General features: G+C 42.6%; 2 protein-coding genes across 2 annotated transcripts in view; both read right to left on the reverse strand.

Moving 5' to 3' along the window:
• Positions 1-128: 128 nt before the first annotated feature.
• Positions 129-9,183, reverse strand: LOC118431631 (latent-transforming growth factor beta-binding protein 4-like). The gene is made up of 8 exons (XM_035842873.1): positions 8,994-9,183; positions 8,425-8,550; positions 8,027-8,155; positions 7,490-7,621; positions 5,662-5,787; positions 2,296-2,427; positions 1,898-2,026; positions 129-1,495 (listed from the first exon to the last, which is right to left on the reverse strand). Exons 1-8 carry the CDS (start codon positions 9,124-9,126, stop codon positions 1,353-1,355), a joined length of 1,050 nt encoding a protein of 349 aa, XP_035698766.1. The 5' UTR covers positions 9,127-9,183; the 3' UTR covers positions 129-1,352.
• Positions 9,184-13,290: 4,107 nt separating this feature from the next.
• The window catches only part of LOC118431289 (transcription elongation factor A N-terminal and central domain-containing protein 2-like), an 8,165-nt gene continuing 6,107 nt past the window's right edge, over positions 13,291-15,348 (reverse strand). The window contains exons 3-4 of the mRNA XM_035842404.1: positions 14,826-15,019; positions 13,291-14,087 (exon numbers count right to left, since the gene is read on the reverse strand). Coding sequence (XP_035698297.1) covers positions 13,893-14,087; positions 14,826-15,019 — 389 coding nt within the window. The 3' untranslated portion in view covers positions 13,291-13,892. The remainder of the gene's footprint in view (positions 14,088-14,825; positions 15,020-15,348) is intronic.

Consider the following 15,348-nt stretch of genomic DNA (forward strand, 5'->3'; position numbering starts at 1 on the left):
GTTCCAATCGCGAATTTAAACCATTGCGAACGGTACATCTTCTCCCTACCGCGAAATTAACCTCGGGGAACATTTCCCCTTTAAAAAAAAAGCGTATTTACTGGTCTGTTGTTATATGGTCGAGAGGAGGTGAAGTTACTGAAAACAGTGCAATGGGGAAGATTTTGAACGACGGGAATTAATATATATCTATAATATCAAAAGGCCAGGTCTGTGGTGGTGGGAGGGTGTTGATATCAGACAAAATAGAAAAAGATGATTTTTTTTCTACCTATCATACCGATTTTGACACTGTTGAACTTTTTTGGGTGAAATTCGCTCATATACATTTCGTTTATTTCTTTGTCAGGTGAACATCGCTTGTAGCAATGCATATATTTACATATGATGATAGTCAACATACATAGAAAGTTTTGTACGGAAGATTTCGTTAACTTATGATTTATATACCATGTTGTACATGGAAAGTATTTAAACTTTAAGGTCTGGGGATGGTTAGTGTGTGGATATAAGCCATGGTAATATATGACGTGTATGTCTCATGAATTACAATCGATTGTTTTCTGAATGTAACGTATTGTGGTCTCTCGCATGAGTTGCTGATTAAACTATGAACGTCTTGCTCGATATATCGTACGGTGGTCTCGTTTAGGAGTTCTCCAGTCAGAAAAAAAAATCATTTGTGATATATTCATTTGATTTCATTTCATTTGGTGAAGTTACGAAGTTTATGTTATATATTTTGCCATTTTATAACGCATTTTACCAAGGCCACATTTACACATCATGCTACATTAATTAAAAAAAGTACGTTTACTTATTATCATAAGTTTATACATAAGTAAGATAACATCACACGCATTGAAGCTACACTGGAATAAATGGAAATGAATAAAGTGTGTCACATTATAGAAAAAACGATTGCGACATCTTTTTATTCGGTAAGGGAGGTATCTCACCGGACTGCCTATATCTGCCCCGTAGAGAGCCTGCACTAGCTACGCAGCCCATTAGCCACGAATAGACTGGATTCCTGGTTATGCAGGATGCGCTTCGGAGCATGACATGTCTTAGATAAGATCACATCCTTTCACCTTACAAACTTCCGGGCACCCAAAGCTCTATCCACTAATTTGCGCCATGATCGCGACGAATCCTGGATATCCAGAACGTGTAGCTCTGCTTGCGACGTGTTCTGGATATTGATACGGGCGTGCTTCGGAGCATGTCTTGCATAAGATCACGTCCTTGATGCAACAGGGATGTCATACATTCACCTTACAGAATTCCAGACACATTTAACCAAACGGTACATTATTAAAGACGTACAAAAAATAGAAGCTATTGTGTGTTCATCCAAATATGGGGTTGTCCAGTGTAGGCAGCTGGCACGTATCGCCCGTCCAGCCCACGTCACACAGGCACAGGTACCGGGACAGCAGGTTCACGCAGGAACCACCATTGGCACATGGGCCGCTCTCGCACTCGTCTATTTCTATAGACAAACAGAAAAATGTATTATGTATAGCTTGATTATCTCGATTTCAGTAAAGAAAGAAACTCATTAAATGATATGTACGTCCTTTTTCGGGTTAGAATGACCAATCAGTTAGAACACGTGACTGCGTTAGTAATTGATCAAAAGTATCAGAAAAACCTACACCTTCACCATGCAAGTTATGGCTAATAAGCCTTGAAGTAGACAATCAACTGCCTTTATGTATCTATCCTATGTATTACTTAACTTTGTCAAGAGAAACAGTATGGTTTGTAGAGTCATGTTTAGGTTTGACCGTTTGTAAGTTTACAAAACAACTTCTGATAACAATAAGTTGAGTCGTTTTCATTCAAGAAATTATCAGGTCGTAAGATCCAAACCCTCATCAGAGCACCCCACCTGCACAGAACCCGGCTGGTCCGTCCGTGTACCCGTCCTTACACTCACAGCGGAAACTCCCCTCCGTGTTCTCACAGCGCGAGTTCGGGTCGGGGCAGGCGTTCGCGTTAGCCGCACACTCGTCTATATCTGTGAAGAGGCAAGATTCACTCTGCACGTCATCAAACTATCAACCAATCAATAGCCGATAAACTTATAGATTAAAAAAATTACTTGCCAAGTTTCTTTCTTTAAATTGTAAATGCGCATGTAGGTGTAGAATTTCTTCCTAGACATTATAACAGTAGACTTCACTGGAATCTCCTTCAATGACATTGAACAATGGTGTAGAGAAAATTACATCTCCAAACAATACTTCATATAATTATAGTTTGTTTTTAACAATTGAGAATGTTTACCGAAACAGTTGTTGACAGTCCCGTCGCCTTGGTAACCGTTGCTACACTGGCAGGTGCGGCTGCCGGGAGTGTTGACGCAGCGGCCTCGGTCTTGGTCGCATCCCCCAGACTGCACCGCGCACTCGTCCACGTCTACATAGAATTAGGGGGGGACACTATTTTGCAAAAATGCAGTTTTTGATGAAATACGCCCCTAGAAATATGGAGACGGTCCATCTGAATATGAAAATGTAAAAATTTTGAAAATATTTGATTGCTAACCCCCCTGTACATGCCCCCTGAAGTTTTTAAGTTGACAATGTACTAAACTAGTATAATGCTATACTACCAAACATGCTTAATGCCTTAGAAATTGTACTTTGGCATCCTTGGCAGAATATTTGACTTCAGGAGAGATCATTGTGGATATCTGAACCTCCAAATGTATTTCCCATGCAAATATGGACTATTCCAAATCACCCCCATGGCAAAAATGGACTGATCCAAACTCAAAATTGGACAAAACGGGCTACAGGTATATTATAGTATAGTCTGTATTCATTTCGACCAATTTTTACATTCAATCGCACAGAGGCAGTTAGCCTTGTAGGATTTCAAAACGCCAGTGGTACTCAAGTACTCAAATAAACAGATTTCTTTGTAGCGAAATGGAGTATCACAAGTTTTCACTTACTGAATCAGGTCCAGGTTCAGGTCCGAACCTCTGGACCTGAACCACACCTGCATGACCCTGAATTTTCTGTACCGTTTACTCACCCCTATTAGGCACCCCTGTAGTTACATGTAACTTATGTTTTATCCTATTAAGAAATAAATACGTATGCATGTAGGTGGGGGAAAGTTGTGTTCCAACTGAAAAAATTCAGGTTGCCCACTGCGCTACCTGGATTTAAAATTACGACTTACGTTGCGCCAACCAAAATGCAGTTTCAAGTGTGCAAGTGGGTATTTCGAGCATTGTTGCTGGAGGTAAAGGATGCAGCCTTTGGGTTTATCTCTAAGGAGATTCCTTTATTCCTTTATTCCGATACCCTTTAGCCCTATTTAGGGCTAGTCTACCAGGGTTCATATGAAACAATGAAACATACATAACAAACGCAAATATATACACAAACATACATGTATATATACAAACAGATAACGGCACTAACGGCACAGTTCCAACAGACAAGGAAATAAGAAGTCTGTAGTGCCATTGTCCAAGTGGTAACCACAAAAACCAATCTGAAGTGGTACTGAAAAAGATAAGAGAACCTGGATCGTTTAGACAGTACAGTAGAGAAGTCAGGAAAGGAGGCAGGATACCAGAGATTCTGATAGCTTGGAAGAGAAATGAAGAGGAGCTTAAGAAGCAAGGACTTAATGGGAAAGAGATTGCAAACATTGCTGTTGATTGGAAGAGAGACAAATACCTACTACAAACCCTTAAAACCCAACATGGATCTTTCACATCAACAGCAGAAGTTGATATATTGTACGTGTAAAGCTGGCCCAACTCAAGAACACAGCCCTGTCCGATAACCACGAAAACTCCATCTGCGGTCAACCTAAAATTGTACTTGAACAATGTTACACGCCATTGACACCATCAATGAGTATAAATTTGACTATGGTTCTTTTGATTCTGTTGTAAATAGATGTACCAATAAAACATTGTTGAAATTCAGTATCGCAGGCATCTTGCTTACAATGACAGATATCAGGGCTCGAAATACTACCTGCTTATGCAGGGTAGTGCAGGTAAACTTGGAGCTGTGTAGGTATTTCTGGTGTCTACCTGCACCTAACCTGCACTGGTCCATGTACTGAGTATATACAGGTTAGTGCAGGTAAAATTGGGGCTGTGCAGGTATTTCTGGTGTCTACCTGCACCTAACCTGCACTGGTCCATGTACTGGGTAGAGGTTAGTGCAGGTAAAATTGGAGCTGTGCAGGTATTTCTGGTGTCTACCTGCACCTAACCTGCACTGGTCCATGTAATGGGTATATAGTACAGGTAAAATTGGAGATGTGCAGGTTAGTGCAGGTAAAATTGGAGCTGTGCAGGTATTTTTGATGTCTACCTGCACCTAACATGCACTGGTCCCAAATACTAGGTTTTTATACATAAACGTTATATGATGTAGGTGTACGTGGATTGCTATTAGCTGCATTGAATGTTATCACTACCACCTATATTAAGTAATATTCTGTAGAAAAGAAAAAATAGCAATGGTTCCTGAACAATTTTAGTATGAACTATACTTCCAAAATTCAGAGTGGTACAGGTAAAATTTGTCTGGTGCAGGCTATTTTCAATGTTACCTGCAACAGTGCAGGTATGCAGAAAAAGTATTTCGAGCCTTGGGTATAGTATGTACAATGTACAAGAGAGCTTAGTAGTAGAGAGAACAGTCAACTGTTGCTTTTCTGTCCATACTTCTCGACACATATACAAAAACACTGGTTTTAAGCTTGGCAAAAAACTGTGTTTTTGTAACCTTGAAACAATGTTTCTTTTTGAAGTTGCCCAATTCCTTGGCATCGAGTGGCATCGAGTGCTGAAGCTAAAGGCACTCTGTAGTTGATTTGGTACTCTTTGTTATTCTCAGCACTTGTCGAATTACTGCCCTACCGTGATTTTTGGGCCAAATAATGGAAATTCGCCCCAATACTTGCTGCCTTGTTGCCATGGCAACCAAGAATATTAAGCCAAAACCTGATAGAAAGGTATCTTGGAGTGTAATGTATCATTTAATTACACAAAATGTGCAAAAAGAACTGAAGTAATGCAGTCAGTGCTTGCAGACCTTAGCAACGTCACACAAGTACATGGCGAGGGGGGTATCCAAACTTCAGGGGGTATGTACAGGGGGGTTAGAGTTTTACAATTGCCTAATTTTTGTGATTTCTGTGTTTATATAGATCATCTCCATATTTTAGGATGCGTATTTCAAAAAGTTTGTACTAATGTCCCCCCCTAATAGAATAATCATGGTGATGATGGTCAAAAACTTAACAGAAAAGTCAACCTTAAGGAGACTTTAGCTTTTCAAACTTCTACTGAGTTTCAGTCTTCTTCGGGAAGAATGACCCACTACTCCGTCACGTGACCATACGGACACGTGACTTGGACGATGACTACAAAATCCTTGTAGTTGTAGCTTAGACTATGAAGTTAGACCTTGTCGAAACGGATCTAATCTTATGCATAAACATGTATCATCATTTGCGCAAATGCAAATGTATGCAGTCCAAAATGTATGCATCTAAGATTATGGCTTAGTTCTTGCCTTGGGTCTAAGTAGTCGGGACTCGAAGAGGTAATGTTGAGTCCAAAGGAGGTCGTAAACAATAAACAACAAACAAACAAACAAACAGCTCTACCTGCACATTGCCCACCGGAGTCCTGGTACCCTTCCCGACAGGCACAGCGGAAGCTCCCGGCGGTGTTCACACAAACGGAGGTCACGTCAGGACAGGCGGCCGCGTCCTCGGCACACTCGTCTATATCTGTAGTTACGGGAGAACTGGCATCAACTGGCTGAGTGGATAGGATAGTATTACAAAAAGAGATCGAGGGGTTATAATTCCTGGCAATATACGCTGTGTCATTGGAAATGGCACTTAACACGTCTTTCCTCACTCTATTTAGGTATAGAAAAGGGTTCCGTTAGAGAGGGAAAGGCGGTGGAATGAAAGGGATGGGCTTCACCTTCAAATATATACATATTGTGACCTAGACACAGTGTATAACAACCAACTGCCCCTACCGCAAAAGGCCATGGGACTATATTTACCTGTCTTTACCTGCCTTTTCCTTAAGGAAGAAGTGAAAATGGTTATGACTTAAGCTCCTTGAGTAAGTTTGGGGTATTGACTTGTTTTCAACATCGTGTCCCTCGCTTTGAATTTTGTGCCTTTTTCTACGCATTAAAGATCTAGAGGGAGACCGAGGAAGACATGGCTCAACACTGCCCTCGAGGATACCAGACTAACCACCGGAAACAACAACCTGAAACTGAATGATGTAGAAAAGATGGCCCAGAACCGCCTGGAATGGCGACGGATGGTTCGCAGCAGACGGAAAATCCTTGATGCAGGCCACTCCACAGGAGGAGACCTTAACAAGTAACAAGTAAGTCTACGCATTATCTTCATTGACAGCCTCTAGACACGTTAGTAGATGGAGCATCCTTAAGGTTCCTGAGCAGATATTGTGTTTCGGCTTTTTGCACATCATCTTGTTCCTGTCCTGCGTCTTGAAGTGCTACTCTACCTTTTTTCTTCCATAGTGACCAGTCACCATTCATGTCAATCTGTTAGAAAACTACTCCTTCAAGTTACGCGTGCTCTATTTGACAAAAACAACTTCTAAGAGAACCATGGCCAGTGACCCCCTAGACAGTCTGGAAGCCGTGGGGTCAGTCGATGAATGTAAAGAAACCAATTCAGTCTCACTTCAACAGGTCAAGAGGACGGAACAGGTCAGGCGGCGGTGCTTGTACCACAATCCCCCTCCTTACACTGAGCTCGGGTTCGTGTCTCTCTCTCTGTCTCTCTCTCTCTCTCTCGCTCTCTCTCTCTCTCTCTCCCTCTCTCTCAGTGAGTCTCTCTGTGGTGTCTGTGTGTATGTGTGTGTGTGTGTGTGACATTTAACATTTGTCATTATCTATATGAGCCAAACAGTCAAGAGGACGGAACAGGTCAGGTGGCGGTGCTTGTACCACAATCCGCACCTTCTTACTCTGAGCTGGGTTCTTGGGGAGCAAACATCTTCAGTCAGAGCTGGGCCTGTCAGCCGGAATCGTGACGTGTGCTACGTCACGCGTGACGTGAGTGTGTGCCTTTCTCATAAATTACGTAATATCTCCGACTCAATATCGTCAGTGATTCACTGTTACTGCATGTTGATTGCTTGAGTCTCTCAGTCTTTCTCTGCGTGACTCTGTTTGTGGGTGTGAAGGTGGATGTGATTGATACAGAAAGATCTTTATTGACACAGCAACATCGTAAGGTCTATTACAACTATATATCTGAACAAACAGTTGTATACGAATAAACTACCTACATGAATTGATAAGCGTGTTTGTGTGTGTGCGCGCGCGCGTGTGTGTGCATGTGTGTGTGTTGTGTTTATCTGTGTATGTCCTAGTCAATATGGGCCTAGCAGTTGATGCATAGAAGTAGATTTTCAAAACAGGTATAGTTTTACCGAAACAGTTGTTTATTGTCCCGTCGCCTTGGTAACCGTCCAGACACTGGCACGTCCTGCCACCATCCGTGTTGACGCACTGTCCTCTGTCCACGTCACAGCCTCCAGACTGCACTGCGCACTCGTCAATATCTGTGACCAGGGGGAGACAAGCAACAAATCTGATAAACAAGAAACACCCGACATAATACCTGCAACCGTTGAGTAAAGCACCTTCTTCACTTGAGGCATTCGACGGTGACCGTGACTCAATGGGCATAGACTACTGGCCAGGCGATATATCACAGTGACTGTAGATGAAGAGGTAAAAGCCACCTATAACATTATTGGCCAATCTTTGATGCACGCCTTTTTCCTTCATTAACCCAATGGCATGCTTATGACGGTTAGCCTGGGTACCATCCGGATAGTACTTCGCTTCTATGTTCGCTTCTGCTATCTGGCAGTATGGATGTGCAACCAATAAGAAGTACAACGCAAGCTTTTGTTTGGTCCACACATCGTAGCAATATGATGATAATCAATAATCAGCCTCACCAGTGCACTGCCCACCCGACTCCTGGTACCCGTCTCTACACACGCACCGGAAACTGCCTTCCGTGTTCACGCAGTCCGCGTTCGTGACGTCATCGCAAGCTGTCGCATCCTCGGTACATTCATCTAGATCTGACCGAAATGAAAAGTAAAAGTTAGTTCAACAAACTTGGACTACTTTATCCTGGAATACTTGTAAGAGACTGCCATTTAGAAAAACACTGTTAAAGTAGCTTTAATAGGATGCATATATAGCCAGATAGACATGTAGATACTTAGATAGATAGACGGAAAGATTATAGGATAGCTGGATTATTAATAGATGGATGGATGGATGGATGGAGAGATAGATGGATGGATGGATGGATGGATGGATGGAAAGATAAATGGATGTTACTTACCCACGCAGGAGAAACCGTCTCCCGTGAAGCCTTGTGCACATGCGCACTGGAAGGACCCTGGCACGTTAGTACAGACGGCTGTGACGTCACAGGCCGGAGCTGACCCGGCGGTGCATTCATCTACATCTGGGGCAGGCGGAGATGGCTTTAGTCAAAACAGACTTCCTGTTTCTTTGTGATTTTATCAACCATACGCCCCAGATATTGATATAGAGTTAATCTGTCGAAAGCGACCATTCAAGGGGCTTGAAGAAAATGATCACTGTGGACATGGTTTATATGGACAGGGTTTTTAATGCTCGGGTCAATAGAAAAACAATTTTAGGGACCACCTCTAAGAGGTGGCAACAAAAAGTGACCTCATGCAGAAGACACTAGTTCAGTTCACTGCAGTACTACGAAGTCCTTTTTATCTGCAAACCCCCACTGTAATCGGTCTACAAATTAATACAATAACACGTTTCCACCATTTTTCACACAACACACATCTTTAACACACCAACATGGCGGACGCTGAATTACGTCACTGTCACGTGAGTGCAAACGCCATATTTGGAAATCGAGGTTACCTCTTAAACAGTTCTGTCCCCAGAAGCCGTCCGCACAGATGCAGGTGTAGGTCTCTCCGTCAGCGTTCCCTACGCATACTCCGTCATTCCGGCACGGGTTGGACAGGCAGGCTGCGGGGCGGGGCGTTGCCATGGCTACCGACTCGGTAGCCACATCCACTGTTGTTTTAGGCGAGGAAATAGCATTACTTTTCTTACGCGCAAAATCGCTAACATTGGAGACCAAACTGCCACACGCCGAATAGGTTCTGATTGTTTAAGAATTTCCTTTCTTTCCCATATCTTCGCTTCCTTCTTATCCTTTCTCATCCACTCACTCAGTCATGTTCCTCTCTACTGAACTGAAACACAAGCTAGGTTGCTTATAGTTAGGAATGAAGAATCAGTCGTGATACATGACGTCAGCAATGGGTCAAAGGTGCCAGGAAGTCTATACCGCCCACAGACTCTAATGGTTGATGTGCCCTGAACGAGAAAACTTCATAGAGTATTCCCCTTAATTCTATTCAAACAAAATGGCAATCTAAACAAAGGTGAGTTACCTATGAGATATGTGATGACGACAGCAACTATCAGTGCGAGCACGACCAGGACGATACAGAAGTTCCTGCTGGTCACGTTCTGAGCTCTCGCGAGGTTCTGCGTGTCTCTGAGCAGCCGCCGCTTGTGCCTGATGACGGACAGGTACAGCTGCCTGTCTGTGTACCGATTTTCCTTGTCCGCCTCCTTAGGAAGGAAGGAAAGAGGTAAGAATCAATGGTCGTCATCATCCTCATCAACATCATCATCACAACATCATCAACATCAGCACAATCAACATCATTATCATCAACATCAGTATTATCATCAACATCATCAGCAACAAAATCAACAATCATCAGCACAAACACCATCATCATCATCATCAATACTGCCATCACCATCACCAGCAACACCATCGGCATTATCATCATCGTCGTCATAATGATCATTATCATCACTATTTGGCATTCTACTGTCTATCCCCGCTTTTGTAATGAATAGTGTTTATAAAAGGACCCACGATTTAAAACTTTTCCCATCAATTTCGTCACCTCTCATCAATAGTGTTATTTTTATTTGGTATTAGCTATAGATTGAGTCAGTACCTGAGGCTTGCCATTTTCCTCCACAGCGCCTTCAGTGTTGGTAACATCCTTTTCGTCTCCTGGTGAAACCTTCACGGGAACTACAGCGGCGCTTTTCCTGTGGTGGTCGGTGAAGGAGCCCACCCCTCCCCGAACAGAGGTCTCGTCCTGCACGGTAAGAGCCGGCTGCCCGGCCCGGGAACTTGGGGTCCGAGTGGTCCCGTCTTCAACCGTCCCAGGCATTACACTGTCTGTCGTCAAGGCTCTACAAAGCGGTGGGCAAATGTTGCAACTGTTTCCTCATTTCTTTCAACTTATTTGCTAGGAACTTTTGTGAAAAAAGTAGCAGCTGTTTCCTCATTTCTTTAAACTTAGAAAAGTCTTAAGTCTTGTAAACTTGAAGCAACGTTTAGTGCAAAATACACAGCAAGATGATGAGAAATGACGAATTAAACCAAATTAAAGAGGAGCATGTAAAAGTGCCTAGTACAGTTGTTTTACACGTTGGGCCGGAATACACGTCACACACAAACACAGCCATCATGAATTGAGCATAAGTGTTCTCAAAGCTTTCCAAACCTAACAAAGTCAAAGATTTACCTATCCGTGTCTTCGTGCACCTTGGAGTTCTCCGAGTCTTCTAGGAAGACGTCTTGAAGGCGCCCGTCATGGCTGTGACGTGTCAGCGGTCTCACGACGTGCGTGGACGGGCTTACCTTCGCGGTGAAGACGTCTTGGGAGAGTCTTCTGTCGGAGTTGGGTCTTCTGGGGGTCAGAAGAGATGTAAGACACAGTGCTCCGAACGCTGCCACGCTTGATAAGAAAAAGATTTGTTGGCAGTAGCTACATGTTTCCGAGTCTGATACTTTATTGAATATCTTACAACTTACTCTTAGAAGACACCACGAGCAAAAAATCAGCATCAGTTTTTTTTCAAGTTGAAGAATAGAGCAGTCTTCCCTATAAAATCAGCCAATGCGAGATGTTTGCAACAATCATCGAAATTAAGTGCATTTGTGTTGCGACCGTCACCAAATAAAGGCAAACTAAAGGAAATATGAATACGAAAATAAAGGTTACCTGTCTTCCGCGACAGGTGTAGACGTCTTCGTGTTTGCCGTCAAGTCATGGGAACTTGCCGGGAGGGCGTCTTCGTTTCCAACTAAAGACTTCTGCCGGTACTTTCTGTCTTCTAGTGTTTTGATACAGGTGTTCTTCCGGTGGTCGAAGTACTGAAAGACATATAGTAGCGATTATTAGAAAACAGAACACGTACGGCCATAAACTACAGGAACAATGAAGGGTATTCGGCAGAAATTTCTTTTAAAATTAATCTAGAAAAAAATTCTGCCTACCCTAAGGCTTATAAGTTATATTATTAGGTCACATTTCCAAACCGGGGATCGGCCAAGCAGTTTTCGGGAGCGAAAAGAATGAAAATTTTCTTAAAACATCCCGGCTGGGCCCCGGTTTGGAAATGTGACCAAAGCCTAAGCACTATTGTTGAGTTCCTTACCGTAAATGTGATGTGTCGTTCTCTCTCCAGACCCTGTACAGCCAGGAAAGGACCCCGGGGTTCCAGCGAGCTCTGATCATGGACGGCAGTCATCATGTGGCTTCTGCTTTTCGGGCCCGAGAAAACCACCTTCTGGAAGTTAGAAGGGAAATGGTAGAAGTGAAATTCCAATTAATTTGTCGTCTGGATGGCGGAAGGGTTGTTCTGAATTGTATCCATCATATTTTGTTCCGCGTGTCATACTTTTGGATAGACGTTATGTAGAAGTAGCACTGCGAGAACCACTCTCTCACTACAACTGAAGAAAATGTATAGTGTTTGCATGAGAATATTTGTCCCCCAAAAGGTATCAGCCGATTCCATTTGTATTTGCGGTATGGATCGAAGAAGTCTATAAGTTTCTAGTCACTTTGTATGATCCTGAATCGGCTCAGAAGGAAGCTTCATATAGCCCTAGACATAATCGGATTAAACACACTTACCTTGTCGTCTCTTCCCTTCTTACACGGATCCCCCGAGCCACTGTCTTGAGCGTTCGTCCGTCTCAAGATACCCGGGACGAAAAGAGGAGCACCAAGGCGTCGCTTCAGGAGACTCCTCTCTTTCTCAAGTGATTGCTCTTCCTTGCAAGACTGTTTCCTTAATGACTAGTGCGTTACTCACAATCCTTTCCATTTCTTAAGACTTACATTCTAGTTGTCAAGGCGTGCGCGTAGTTTCTTAAACGCAGAATCCGCACTTCCCGTCTTTTTACCTTTTACTGAGGAAAACCTACGCCAGCGTTGCCCTGTGCGACTCCTGTGGTCTAAAGAACGTTCTTGTGCGCCCAGCCCTGTATATCTAATCCTAGAGACAAACATTGTCTCATTAGTTAGCGTGCCCGCTCTTAAAACTGAAATCAACCATTGGAAGCAAGGTGTAAATGAGCAATTGGTCTTTTGCCAATATGTCTCCCATTCTAACCTAACAAACAAACCTAATACATTGTATTACGAATCAGCCCACGAAAATGTGGCAAAGTGTTGTATTTACACCTAATGCACTCCAGTTCCATATAAAATCTATAGAACAAGGTTCTGAAATTCAATACGATCAGGCATCATCACAAAATTAACTAATAACTGTTTGGTGGAACTAGGTTCTGACATCCAATACTCTCCTTTTAGCGCTAATGTTTCACCTTTTTACAAAGTCAGTTTGGACATTACATACGTCAAATGGTTGCTAAGCGATGAAACACAGGAGAAACACTTTTTAGACTTCTATTTCTTCCTGTACAAGACGTCATTGTGGCGACTCTGTACTAGTGGGAGGGGCATTATGTAACTTAAGGGTCTTTAAGGAGTGTTGGGTTGCAGAAGACGTTTTCATAGGTCGACCGAAATCTTGAGAGCTACTTGAGATAATTGGTCCAATTAACACACCTGCTATTGAAGTATCGTCGACGTTTGTTGTTACCAAATCGTCTGGAAAGTGACGTCTGAGTGTATGTTCAGTTATTGAGTGTGTGGCGCATGTAAAAGGCTGGTCTGTGACATACTTTTTCCCCAACACTGGAAGACCACGTCAACATATTTGCTCTGAGATTTCATTGCAAAAATCAAGCAAGGTTAAGACAGTAAACCACAAATTTACAGTTTACCACAAGTTGCTTGTAGTTCTAAGCACCAAACACTATTGAATAATCCGTGTGACATCTCTTTAATGTATTTCATCTCAGTATCTTGATCATAAAAAAGTTTAATCATGTCAATGTTGTCCTCAGACAATAAAAACATCCTCTAAAAACTAACAAATATCTATCCTAAAATCCCACATTTAGTCAGATAACATACATAGAAATAAAACATATGGCTACTTCACATGTAAATCACAATATACAGTCAAACTTTTCCTACTTAATTTCTACTTCCATACTACTCTTCAAGCAGAGGTAATTAGTGTTGGAACAGTTTGGAAATATTGCACTTAAAGCTTCCCTCATAATATGTCTTCTCATTAAAAGCCTCGAGACTTACACTTCAAGAATTTCACCATGTCTTTCAATGCTACTAGTTCTCCTTTCCTTTTAATTAGAAGACCATGTTCCCTGTGTCTTTGTACAGGAAACTTTTTGTATAAAACATCTTCACATAAAAACTATCTCTTCATTCTCATGACAGCATGCATGAATTGAACAAGTCTCTCACTGCTTGGTCCCTTTTAAGGCTTTTTTGAAAAATATGTTTCTTGTGGAAACTTACCATAAAATGCCTTCAACTTAAGATTTTATTTCTATTAAGACTTGCACTTTAATGACTTGACCAGTTCCTTCACAGCCAGCTCCCCGTTAAGGACCAGTTTCCTGGTGTCTTCGTTCCCCTTCAGTGTGAAGATGAGTTTCCTCATGGTTCTCTTGTAGCCCCTGTCTAAAAGCCGCCTGCACATGTGGAACGTTTCTCTCTCTATGGTCTCTGGTAACAGGTGGCCCTCCTGTGGGGGGTTAATCAAATAATCATTTAAGATAGATGAGATTGTCATGTTCTGTATACCACTGTCTTACTTTGCAATTAGCCACCGGGCATGATCTTGCAATAATGTTATTTTCAATCAAAGATTAAAGGGTACAAGTGAAGAAGGTGCCATAGCTTTTTAAGGTTGTACAGGTAGTGGGCTGTTTTCCACTGTGTGAAGTCAGCTATCCATTCTTACATCTGGGTGGAGTGAGGAATGTTGAGTACAGTGCACAAGAGTAAGTAGTACGGCAGGATTTGAACCCAGGACCTCTGGATTCTGGGCTAACACTCTGCAGGTATGCCAAGCAACCCAACTTGATTAAAGGTGGGAGCAATAAAAAGACACATTTCCTTACATTTTGCACAGCAAATTTTACTACAGCCAAACCTTGATTCAGCAACCATCCAAGAGATCATGGAAAATGATTGCTGAGGACAGGTGGTTGCCCAGTAAGAGCCTGGTATCCAGCCGTAATATATAGCTCCCGAGTCACTTCTGTCCTCTCTGCAAATACGTATTTGTGGAGAAGACAGAAGTGACTTGGGAGCTATATATTACGGCTGGATACCATGCTAACTCAGGACAAGGTGGGGTTAACTACATAACATTGGACAGGAGTATTTTAATGCGGCTTGTGACCAGAGGTGGTTGCCTGTGCCAGGTGGTTGCCTGACAGGGTTTGACAGTAGCATAAGCAAACATAAAAAGTCTTACCTCGAGCCCGAGTGACTCTGCAAGCATCCTTCTCCCAGAAGTCCGAGTTTTCTCCGTCTTGAGATCACAGCGAACCTCTAAGACTGGCTTGTTGTCCTGGTCCTGGATGAAGTGTTTCCATTTCAAGACGATGCTCCTCGCTAAGGAGGCCACCTCCTTGTCTTCATGCCTCTTCAGCTTATTTACTGCATGTCCTGAGGAGTAAACAAACAAACAAACAAACATTCAAACAAATAGTTCTTCACACAACACCAGTATGTAAATGTGTAATCACCTGCTGATGTTTTGGTGACTGTTTTTCACCTAATCCTCATCACATTGAGGGCAATATTGACTGGTTTGACTTCCCACTGCATGTACGGTATCGCTGCTGTAGTGTGCAGAATGTGGTCCCAAATGAGACTAAGTTTATATCTTAACCCTTATTGTAGACCTCCATAGCAGGCTCTCTATGGCCTTTTTTGGTAAGGGTGAAGATATTAACTTAGTCTCATTTGGGACCACATTCTGCACACTACAGCAG

The sequence above is a fragment of the Branchiostoma floridae genome, chromosome 15, assembly GCF_000003815.2.
Source record: "Branchiostoma floridae strain S238N-H82 chromosome 15, Bfl_VNyyK, whole genome shotgun sequence".
Classification (NCBI taxonomy): Eukaryota; Metazoa; Chordata; class Leptocardii; order Amphioxiformes; family Branchiostomatidae; genus Branchiostoma; species Branchiostoma floridae.

Excerpts from the sequence above, each read along its gene's own strand:
- LOC118431631 (XM_035842873.1), bottom strand. The coding sequence starts at position 9,126 with ATGGCAACGCCCCGCCCCGCAGCCTGCCTGTCCAACCCGTGCCGGAAT. Across the intron at positions 5,788-7,489 it reads GACAATAAACAACTGTTTCG|ATATAGACGAGTGTGCCGAG; the intron begins GTAAAACTATAC and ends CCGTAACTACAG. Across the intron at positions 1,496-1,897 it reads ACCAGCCGGGTTCTGTGCAG|AAATAGACGAGTGCGAGAGC; the intron begins GTGGGGTGCTCT and ends GTTTGTCTATAG.